Source organism: Lynx rufus, unplaced genomic scaffold, assembly GCF_022079265.1.
Source record: "Lynx rufus isolate CCGP_SWC_20201006 ecotype Redwood Valley unplaced genomic scaffold, mLynRuf1.p SCAF_5, whole genome shotgun sequence".
Lineage (NCBI taxonomy): Eukaryota > Metazoa > Chordata > Mammalia > Carnivora > Felidae > Lynx > Lynx rufus.
The window spans coordinates 112390496-112401906 of record NW_025814867.1 but is presented as its reverse complement, the minus strand read 5'-3'; the positions used below and the strand labels follow the sequence as shown (position 1 = coordinate 112401906).

At 44.9% G+C, this 11411-nt stretch overlaps 1 protein-coding gene across 1 annotated transcript in view; it reads right to left on the bottom strand.

The window, feature by feature from the left end:
- LOC124527253 (uncharacterized) overlaps positions 1 to 11411 on the bottom strand; it is a 65648-nt gene that overhangs the window by 40882 nt on the left and 13355 nt on the right. The window contains 5 exon segments of the mRNA XM_047100453.1: positions 3181 to 3897; positions 3958 to 4157; positions 4879 to 5016; positions 6580 to 6695; positions 7188 to 7314. Of these exon segments, the coding sequence (XP_046956409.1) occupies positions 3181 to 3897; positions 3958 to 4157; positions 4879 to 5016; positions 6580 to 6695; positions 7188 to 7314 (1298 nt within the window).

Genomic DNA, 11411 nt, shown 5'->3' with positions numbered 1-11411 from the left:
CTTCTAACACTTCTAACATATAATTAAGAGCTCTGAGCAAGCTGCTTGGAGATGCAGTAGTTTTGCCGACTGAGCCCACCCACCTGCAGGAGGCGCCTTACCAGGGTTTGTTCTGGGTGCTACTCAGTAACCAGAATGGCTGCCTCTTCTGGACCAGGATAAGTAGGAGTCAACTAAGAGATCAGTGTCTTTCCCCACCCTTTCCTCTTTCCTGCTCCTCTTTCCGACTTTGCTTGGCTTGAGGCCAAACTGTCTTCTAAGGAAGACAGTTATGGAACCTTAATTAGGGTTTTGAAATTCAAAACCATAACAACCTTGTAAATTTGATAGCAATCACCAAATTGCCTTCTAAAGAGGAAGTTCTACTTCATCCTTCTTTGAATAGTTTCCTTGACACCTTGATGAAACTCATTAAGCTCATTAACCTTAGTTGTTGCCAATCTGATTTCTCCTTAGTGTCTACATTTTCATAAACATTGTTATAAAAAGACACTAAAATCTTTGCACCTGTTTATGGACTATTTGTATTTCTTCTATGAAATACAAATTTCTATGAAATTTGCTTATGACCATCATCTTAATTATGGCTTCCACCAGATATTTTATATGTTCGTGTGTTTAGAACATGACGAACCCTAGTTCCACTCTCCCACCTCCCCTCATTCTCCAGTTTGTGGAAGGAGAGTAAATGCAGTTCCTGATGATGAACCCTAGTTCCACTCTCCCACCTCCCCTCATTCTCCAGTTTGTGGAAGGAGAGTAAATGCAGTTCCTGAGACTGGGCTACTCCGAACTCTGAAACCTTGCAGGGACTAGCAGAGTAAGGAGACACTGCTGTTTATGAAGTTGCAAATGAGCTTTCTGATAGACCGGCATTCCTTTTCCAAGCACTCACTATACGGGGGAAATCAACACAATGGTTATTTACATAAACAAACATAGGGCTGAGATCCTGCTCTGAAATGGGGATGTTGCAGAAGTTATGGCACTGCTTAGGAGAACTAAACTGCCTTTTGCTGAAGTAACAGTTTTCCCACGCTGTAGGCAGTCGGCTCTAAGTTAGGATTTAGACTGCCTACTCCCTGTGGCTTACTCATTTTGAGATGCACATGTTCTTTAAATAACTGCTTACAGTAGATAAAACCCCAAGACAGCCAGGAGAGGCTGGCAGGATCTTCATTTAGAGTGGGAGGAGGCACAACTGTATGTAAAAAAAAAAAGTTTAGTTTGGTCAAAATCGGTCTTGAGCCAGATTACTGTTTAGAACCGGACAACCTAAGTCTTGAGAAATGTTAGAAAAAAGAATTTTTCTTTTTATTATTAATGTATAAGGCGATATTGTTAAAAAAATGGCCTCTTGTCACTTGAGGCGACTGTTCTGCTGAGGTGACTGTTCTGCTGAGGGCACAGCATTTTGAGTAGGTCTCCCCTATATGAAGTAGACAGTCCTACACCAATCATGCTCAAAAAGCCTGTTCTTGGGACAGGACATGAGGAATATGAGGATTTGGAAGACAGGACTTATACTGGGATTGAGGAAGATGTCCTAGTGTCTTTAACCTTACTCTCTACAGGGTACTGAATGGCACCCCAGGGTAGTGTGGGGAACCTGGCTTGAACTTGTCCCTAGGGTCACAGAGGCCATATCCTATGAAACAATGTGATTTTAATTCAGAGACTGTATCATCCATAAAAACCTAGCAAATGGCCAGCCTTGTATGTGCACTGCCTAAAAATCCTGATTTTGGTGGCCATTCATTTGAATCACAGCTCCAATGTAGGCACTATGACATTGGGCACATTGCTTAACCTCCCAACTCTGTTTCTTCATTTCTAAGATGAGATTATTCTGGCTTACAGGATGGATGGGAGGAACATAGATGATACGTAGGCAGTAACTGACTCATAGTGGGCAGTGACTGGTAGTTAATATTCTTGTTTCCTGACCTGATGGTTTTTGCGCCAAGCAACGTGCCAAGAATTCTTTAGATCATCATCTATTTGAATCCTAACAAGCCCTGAAGATAGGCTGTATTATACCACTTTTACAGGAGACAAAAAGGAAGCACACTGACGTGAAGCCACTTGCTTAAGGTAACGAGGCATGACAGTGGAAGAGGTGGAATTTGAACTAGGTTAGGGTGACCTCTGCCTTCTTGGCCGCTACTACAAAGCAGCACAAAGGCCAACTAGGAATAGCAGACGGCCTCTCCCCTGAACACATGACTTTGCAGATCCCCAAATCCTAAAAAGGGCAGAGTGGGTGAAGTGTAACACTGGTGTAATTCTGAAGATCATGAACAAGAGAAGGGTAGTATGGAACTCAGGAGAAACTAGAAGAGCAAAGCAACCTCAAGGAAAACTGACCTACACGGGCAAATTCCCTAAACATCATTCACTACTCTGGTGTCTCAGGAGCGACCTTTAAAATTACACAATTTGTGTGGCCCTCTTCCAAGGCAATCCACAGACAGGGAAAGAGCTAGGAATGTTCTGAACACACTCCCGTTTTTTGGATTGGTAAATCTAGGAAAATAACAAGTGCTGCCTCCTAGGGCTGTTGTTAAACTTAACACAAATACCAGAAGGTCCATCACAGAGGAAAGGCTTTGTTTCAGTGCGGTGACACATTGCCGCTTTGAATTATACCCAAGTCTGTGGCTCTTCTCTCTGGGGTCATTTGACGGCATGTGATTACGATGCTTAGCATGCAAAGGCTGGAGCTATTAACTGAATGTTGCTAGACAATGAATTATTTCACAAACACTGAAATATAAAATGTATTCAGAGCCATCCAAGTATGAGGACATTATTAACAATGCTCTTCTCGAGAGCGCCACTTTAACAAGAAAATGCACATCCCACCTTCGTTCTTCCCCCTAAAGTAACATCTCCGAAAGATAAAAAGCACCAACAACACATTTGTCCTTGGAAGGCAGAGCCCGGGAATTCTGGAGATCTGAACACCCCTCCCTTTCTGCTAGGGACCAAGCCGCCTGCCTCTCCTGGTGTCACAGAAGTCCCCGGTGCGCCAAGCAGATGTGTTTACTCCAGCCGCCCGCCAGCCCGGCGGGGAAGGGGAGTACCCTGGCCGCCCCTCACTTTCGTCCCGGCAGCTCTCCAAACAACACCAGGGCGGGATGGGAGTGTCTTCTTGGCTGTGGAACCTGATCCTCCTACCTTGTCCTGAAGCCACCCGCTGCTTTACCCGGGCCCTCCCGTCGTGGTGATTTTCCGTCCCTGACGCCCGGCAAGGGCGCGCGGCTGGTGTCCGCCCAGCCCGAAAGGTAGGGGCTCGGCTGCTTTCCTGCCTCCCTGCTCCGGGGGGCGCGGAGCCCCCACAGCCTCGCTCTGCAGTGCACCTTCCTCCGTGGACTCGGGGGCGGCCGTGGTCACCGCGCGTCTGGCGCCAGCAGACGAGCAGGAGGAGCGACCCCGCGGCTCCGGAGGCGCTCGGCGCAGTCGCCTGGGATCCGGACCCCAGCGCGGAGGGCAGCGCGCGGCCGGGCGCCTCGGACTCCGCTCGGCGCCGCGCCTTCCCCAGCTCCCCCGCCTGGTCCGCGGACGAGGAATCGTGCCGGCGCTGCCCCTGATCCGGGCCACCTTCCTCCGGTTTCCGCCGGCCGCGGGCTTCGGCGGCCCGATGCTGCAGGCGCCGCGGGAGAGGCAGCAGCCGGCTGGAGCGAGCGGCGGCGGGCGGCCGGAGAGCCGCAGGCCTCCCGCCGCAGAGTCCCGCACGCCTCTGCAGTCTTCGCGCCTGGGCCTCGGCGGGTAACTCTCCCGCCGGCTTCCCTGCGGGTTTGCATTGCCGGGGCGAGGGAGGTTGGGTGGGGGGCGCGGGGAGACCGAGCTCCTGACCCTGATCCGGGCGGCCTGGGGTCTGTGCGGCCCCAGGCGCTGAGCGTCAGGGGGCGGGGGGCACGCTGAACCGACAGCCCCTGCATGCGCCCTGCGGACCCCGGAGCGTTGCGTGCTCTTGGCCCCCGGGTTTAGGGGGTGGGGGCACCGGCCCGGTAGTGGAGCCATGGGGCGCTCGGACCACCAGGGCGGGAGGAGGTGTGCTGCGAGGGTAGAGGACCTGCTTTGGTACCCTCTTTCCTGTGATCTCAGGAGAGCTTGGGCACTCGAGTGTGACCAGGGTGGGGGCCCTTTGCTTGCTGTGTTTTGTTTTTGTTTTTGTTTTTGTAAAAGGGAAGGGTCTGTATTCGAACAGGAGGGACTAGAGGTCTGGAAGGTTCTGGTCTTTCAGAAAAATTTCCAAGAGACCCTCCTTCCCGCCACGGTAGAACTAGACCTAACAAAACAAGCACCGAGGCAGTCTGGGGAAAAGAGCGGCGGTGAGAAAATTGCAGTGTTTGGCCGCCGTTAGTTTTCAAGATTAAAAAAAGAAGAGATTTGTCATTTTGAGGCCGCCTGCTCTAGAGTTTCCTGGAGATCTCAGCCTCTGTCTTGTGTGCTGCTATTTTGGCTTAAAAGAACATCTAGAAACGATTTTCAGAAGCTGAAACCCCAGACACCTTATAGGATCTTAAGCAGAAGGGGCGGGGAGGGGGGAGTGCTTGCTGTTAGAAAGGTACTATTTAAAAACTGCATGGGAGAGTGGGGATAGGAATGACATCGTGGATGCCATCAGAAGCCACATTAACCGCAGTTTCTAACTCAAAAAAGTCACATGCGTCTGAGTACTATGATGGTGGAGAGTTAAGGACACTGCAGGACAGTCAGAAGCTTCTTTTCCTCTTTGGCTCTTCTCCCCATTTTCACGTGGATGTTCAGGTTTCTGATGGCTGTCTGTTTTATCTATGCTAGCGTGGATATTGGACTTTCCGGTCTTCAAACTTACTCTCCTAGCCACAGAAGATGACCCTTTTAGTTTACCGCCGGATATTAAGTGTTTGGAAGATCCGGTTGGCTGCCAGGTTAGTTTCCTTTTGAAAGCACACCGATTTGACATTTGGAAACTGGTTTGTGTTGCTTCCTTTTCTTCTCACCCAGGACGGCTTTTCACATTCAAATCTGCAAAAGAGACAGATTGTCTTGTAGTCCCCTGTGTCTGAATAAGGCCAGTTGCCTCAGAGACACTTCAGACAATGGCAACTTTGGTTTATGAGAACTTTTTCAGAAACTGATTACGTTAACCCTGATCTGGCTTCATAAGCGTCTTTAATTGTTCATGTGGAGGGGGAGAGGAGATGTTCATTTCTTGCTCAGTGGGGCTTCCCTGGAGAAATATTTTTACCATAATCCCTGAATGTCACAGTCCCAGAGTGCCTGCCTCTGGATAATGGGGCAATAAAATGAGACCATGTTGCAGTGCATTTGTTGGAGATACTCCCCAATGATTTGCCCCAAATCAATAAAAATCTTTGAGGCCCAGAAAGGGATGGACAGTATTGGCACAATACCATTGAAAGACTTACTGTTAAAAACAAACAAACAAACTCCAAAACGTAAGTCTGTCTTTTGTGAAAACTTTAATTCTCAAGTTATCCAGGGGGAAGTGACAGCTGTTTTCTTCTGTTGGAGATATTTCTGTGTTCCACATCATGTGGAATATTCTAGGAGAGAGGTAAAGTAGTGGTGCATTTCCCATATTTCTCTGATACGTCTCCTTTGCTACCCATGCAGATTACCAGTTGGCTTCCGTGGGTTTTACGATTCCATCCAGGGTTGGGGGTCAGATATCTGTTTGATATGCATTCTAGGTAATGCTTATCAAGGAGGTGAGAAAAGCACAAAACTCATGTGGCATCCAGTAGGATCCCCCGTGTGTTCACATGTGTTTTTTTTTTTTTTTATTAGATCTTCCCACCAACTCTATGAGACAGGAATATTTAGCCCCATTTTATAGTTAAAAAAAACTAAGATTGCTCTAGCTTAAAGGATTTAGAATGGATCACACGGAGGTCTGCTTAACCTCTGCTTTACGCCATCCCAGGAAGCCTCCATAGCATACATTCCTCACAAATTCTTCCATTTTTTATACATATTGTTCACCTTTGCCTTGCACACTCAAGTTATATATCCCCTGTTCTGAATATACTTCCTTAGTTACCCCCAGGCGGGGCTTCTTGAACAGGTGGTCTGAGTACTTTATCTGCCTTTCCTTCTGAGAGCTTCAGACTTTCCTCAATTAGGTATCTTCTATCTTCTCTGCATCTTTGACGGGTCACTTTGGTGTGCTGTGTCTGGCCAAATTCAGGAGGATATGTTATCTCTAATGGATTGTGCTCCAAAAATTCTTTTCATTCTGAATATATTTTCACTGAAGTTCCTACTCAGCCTTCTCTCCTGGAAGGAGTCCTCCCAGGGCTACATCCCCACTTTCACAGTTGAAAGTAACCTCTCCTATTTATCGTGATTACAGTGGATAACAGTACGTATCAGAATTTCCAGGTGAACCCTTTAAGGGTTAAAAGTAAATTAACCTGTTAGCACACTGTATGTTAATTATACTTCAATAAAGATGTATTTGATTGGGAGTCAGCTTGATGTAAGGCAGACAATGGATGCATTGGATATTATGGCATGTCAGGAGGAAACTGTATTTCTGGTTCTATATTAGGATGTCAGAAGTACTGTTTCCTCAGCATGGTGAGGTAGCAGGAGTTCTTTCTGCTGATGGTGATTCGCCAGCACCAAACAAGCAGTAGGGCCTTAGGCTTGGTCGGGAACTTGGCTGCCACACAGCCAGGCTAAGAAGGGGTGAGATTCTAGGGGTGAGTTTATGAGGATAAGACAAAGTAAGGAACAGTAGGACGTGGGTCTCTTTCCCATGTCCATATTTCTTTTTCATGGAGACTTTTTGCCATCCAAGGGGGAATGGCCAGCTTCCCATTTGCTGTCACAGCCTTCTGCATCGACCAGGGAAGGGCTTTCCTTTTCTTGGGAGAGAGAGGAAGGAAAGCACCCAACCCTTAGGAAATTTGTTTTTGTTTTTGTTTTTTTATCATAAACACTGAAAAGCCAAGTGAAAAGGTGCTCTTCTTCCCCATTCTCTCTTTTTGCCCTCATACCTAAGACACGGTGTGCCTAGTAGCGTGTAATGCTGGTCTTTGAAGGATTCTTTAAATCTGGAGCTACCTTTATCTGGTTGGGAATGGAAAGATCTGTAGGAGATGAGAATAGGGCCTCCAGAGGAGAACAGGCAAGGAAGCTGGAGATTCTTGAAAGGGAAGCAGCGTTACCTCCACCTTCCACAGGTTGTGGAAGCAGGTCCGGAATTGGTATGGTTGTGGGTTATGGTCACTGTGATAGAAGGTCGAGGTGACAAGGGAGCAGAGAGTGGTTTTGCAGTGGATCTTGGGTGACTTTCTGCACAGTCATCCATAAGGTGGGACTTGAGATTTAACTAATATTTACAGAGTATCCACTACATAATAGGAGATGCTCTAGGTGCTGGTGGTGGGGGTAGGGCACCCAGTGTTGAACAAGATAGAGCCCTTGCTCTTAGAGACCTTATGTTTCTGTGGGAAATGGAGTCAATAAACAAGGTACAAATAAATGAAAAAACATGTTTCAGATACAAGCCAGTGCACCTCAGGGTTTGCTAGAGAGAAAGCTTCTTTAGAGCAATTGGAGCTTCTCTGAGGAAGTAGTTTTTGAACTGAGACCTGAATGATGAGAAGCAGCCATCAAGTGAAGAGCAGAAGGAAAAGCATTCTAGGAAGAGGGAACAGAATCTGCAAAGGCCCTGAGGCATGAATGGATTTGGGGTGTTTGGAGAACTTTTAGAAGCAGAGGAGTAAAAAGGGGGAGTTTGGAAGAGATGCAGTCAGGAAGGTGGGAGGCAGTTTATGTGAAGCCTTCAAGTCTTGGAAAGGAACTTGAATTGTGTTTTAATTAGAATGGGATGCCACCAGAGATTTTTAATTAGAGATTAAGTCAGTCTTCACCCAATGGGCATGGCCTTTCCTGTTTGTGTCTCTTATTTCCTCTCCCTCCCTCACACACACACACACACACACACACACACACACACACGCACATGCACATTCACCCTCAGCCAGCTTTAATTCCCTCTCTTAATTGGCCATCACTGATTTCTCCTTCCTTGCTCCAGGCCAGGGCACAGGCACCCACCTGGAGAATCAGGATTCAAAGGACCCTGGACCCCGTTCCTTTTATTCTCTGAGATAAATCCATACACTCACTTAGTTTCACCTTTATGCATAAGACTGTCCATCACTAGTTCTGATTTCTCAACCTCTCTGCAGACTGAACCTCTAATTATCTCTAAGACGTCCCTGGGTTGGCTGGTGATGTCTGAAACTAGATACTGAAAATTAACTTAATTAAGCAAATCAATTGCAATTGATATCTTATGTAAGACAATGATTGTCACAAGAGACAAAAATTTAAGTAACCCAGAAACCCTTGCCTTTTCCCGAATATCTGCTCCTTCTCTCCCAGACTGACATCTACACAGTCTGTTATAGGAGGTTTATGTTCTCTTTAGAGTATAGTTTCAGTGGAAATGTGCAGGATTCTTGTAGTATTTGTCATGGGAATGTACTGATGTGTGAGAGATTTCATTTCTATTGGTCTCTGTAGATGATCTCAGAGTAGTAGTTAAATCATGAAGGTTTATGTCCAAGTTGATGTCTCTCAGTAGCATTGGTTTATAAGAAATGAACAGAAGTTTCCAGCATTTTATCGATTATGCTTTGACTCTAGGATAGCTCCTCATTACCAGTTTGTTACCCTCTGGGGAAGCTTGGTACACTCCCTAGAGAGAAAATTGTTTTTAAGATTCTTTAGCTAGATGCCCGATTTGTTTATTAACTCACATACTTAATGTCACTAATGTACATCACTTGAACAACTCACTTTTAGCTTTTTGTGTCTGTTTTTTTGTTTTTTTAAATCTGGTTGATGACATAAAATCCGGAATACCTTTCTGTTTGAGAGGGCAGTGATTACATCTTGTCTTGTTCACCCCTGTGTCCTCTGTACCTGGTGCAGTGTCCAGAACATTACAGATAGAACAAACATTTGCCAAGTGACTCAATCAGTGTCCATGGATTAACCCACAGTGTTAATGTATTAGCTCAGTTGTAACATCTTTATAACTATTAGGATTCATCTTTGTAACTATTAAGATTATCAACTTGTTATCTCGAAAACTTTACCCATTGGAGAAGACAGGTGAAAGATGAATTCATCGCTGTGGATTTGCATATATTAATTAAAACTCTTTTGTCTTTGAAAAGTTTGAAAACTCTTTGAAAATATTTTAGTGTACTTGCGTTGACAAGAAAGAGACCAGGATGTAAATGTCATCAGGAGGATATTTTCAAATTTGTTTCATGTACAGTAAACTTTCTAGGCCAAACGTGGGGCTTGAACTCATGACCCCGAGAGGAAGAGTCCCATGGTCAACCAACTGAGCCAGCCAGGTGCCCCAGGAAGTCTTCAGTACAGTTTCATAATTCATAATTATGTTGATTTGAGTTGGGTTTGGTTTGTGGTCATACTACTGGGGAAGTAAATGTGTGTGCCAAAGATGTGAATTGCAAAGCTATTTCCCTCTGTAATAGTACATTTTTATATCCACGGTTTTAGGCACTTTAGTAGGTAAAGATATGCACTCATTGCTGAAGTTCCAACACTTATTATGATCTTCCTTATATTCCTATTAGCTATCATTTAACGTAGTATGAGACACGAACAAATGCTCTGGGGGATGAAAAGTTCTCCTTGTCAGGATTGCCAGAGCTAGGAGGAATGGGAACAAGAACCTGGCTGGCGAGAACTGAGAGATGGGGTGCAAGAGAGGGGCTGATTGGGGGTTCCTGCTGAGACTCATAGTGACAAAGTTTCTCACAAAGAATAATGTCTTCAGAGGGCATCCTCTTGGTTAATAGAGATATTCTGTATTCATATTTAAAAAATTCTAAATATTTAGGGGTGCCTGGTGTTCAGTCGAGTATCTGATTTTGGCTCAGGTTATGATCTCACAGTTCATGAGATCGAGCCTGGTGTTGGGCTCTGCACTGACAGCGTGGAGTCTGCTTGGGATTCTCTTTCTCTGTCTCTGCCCCTCTGCCCCTCTCCCCGACTCATGCTCTCTCTCTCTCTCAAAATAAATATAAAAACATTAAAAAAATAAATAATAAAAATAAAAATTCTAAATATTTAGAGGCTCTGCCTTTTAGATTTTTTTTTTCTGGCCCACAAACACATGATGCTGTATAAACACAGCCTTCTTGTTTTTTAGCTCTTTCTAAGGAGTCCTTTCCCCTGACCCCATCAGATTTCAGTCCTCAGAGAGGTTATCAGTCCTTTGTTTCTGACAGTTGGTGGAATTTTCTTCATAGGAAATATTCTATTGCAAATATTTAGGCTGGCACCACAGAAGGTGCCACTTTTGTTAAAAATAAAAATTTTTAAAGATAAACTAGGGGTGCCTGGGTTGCTCAGTCGGGTAAGACCCTTGGTTTTGGTTCAGACTCTTGGTTTTGGTTCAGGTCTTGATCTCACAGTTCTCGAGTTCGAGAACCACATCAGGCTCTGTCCTGATAGTGCAGAGCCTGCTTGAGAGTCTCTCTCTCTCTCTCTTTTTCTCTCTGCCCCTCCTCCATGCTCTCTCTCTCTCTCTCTCAAAAATAAACATTTAAAAAATAATAAAATAAAAGATAAATTAATAAGTACCATAAACATATAATATATGAAACAAAATTAGATGCTTTTATTAAAATCTTGTGCAACCCTTTTGTATGTAAGATTCCTAGAGTTGGAGGAGGCAAAGATAAGGGAATGTGTACACTTTCTATGTTTAACATAGGGCCAAAGAGGGGCGCCTGGGTGGCGCAGTCGGTTAAGCGTCCGACTTCAGCCGGGTCACGATCTCACGGTCTGTGAGTTCGAGCCCCGCGTCAGGCTCTGGGCTGATGGCTCGGAGCCTGGAGCCTGTTTCCGATTCTGTGTCTCCCTCTCTCTCTGCCCCTCCCCCGTTCATGCTCTGTCTCTCTCTGTCCCAAAAATAAATAAAAAACGTTGAAAAAAAAATTAACATAGGGCCAAAGAAGGTAGAGATTTAAAAAAAAAAAATTCCCTGACTTCTTTATGGATAATTTGTAGCTGCACTTAACAGTTGAAAATAGACCAGTTGCATTTAGATAAGAGCAATGAGATGATAATCGAGGCATTCAACTAGGGCATAAGAGGATGTTCAACTGCTTTTTAGCAACAGCAATTAAATTAATTTATAACTTTATTTAGTTGATACACTCTGAAAGTTAAGAGAACTTTCTGTTGAAAATATAAATAATCTGTAAGATAAAGGACACTTCTTTCAAATTACTTTTGGTATTTGGAGCCAATATTTTAGATAAATGTCAAAATAAGTTAGCTAATTATTCTTGTTTGACTCCAGCTATGCTGCAAATAAATTCAATATAATTGGATAT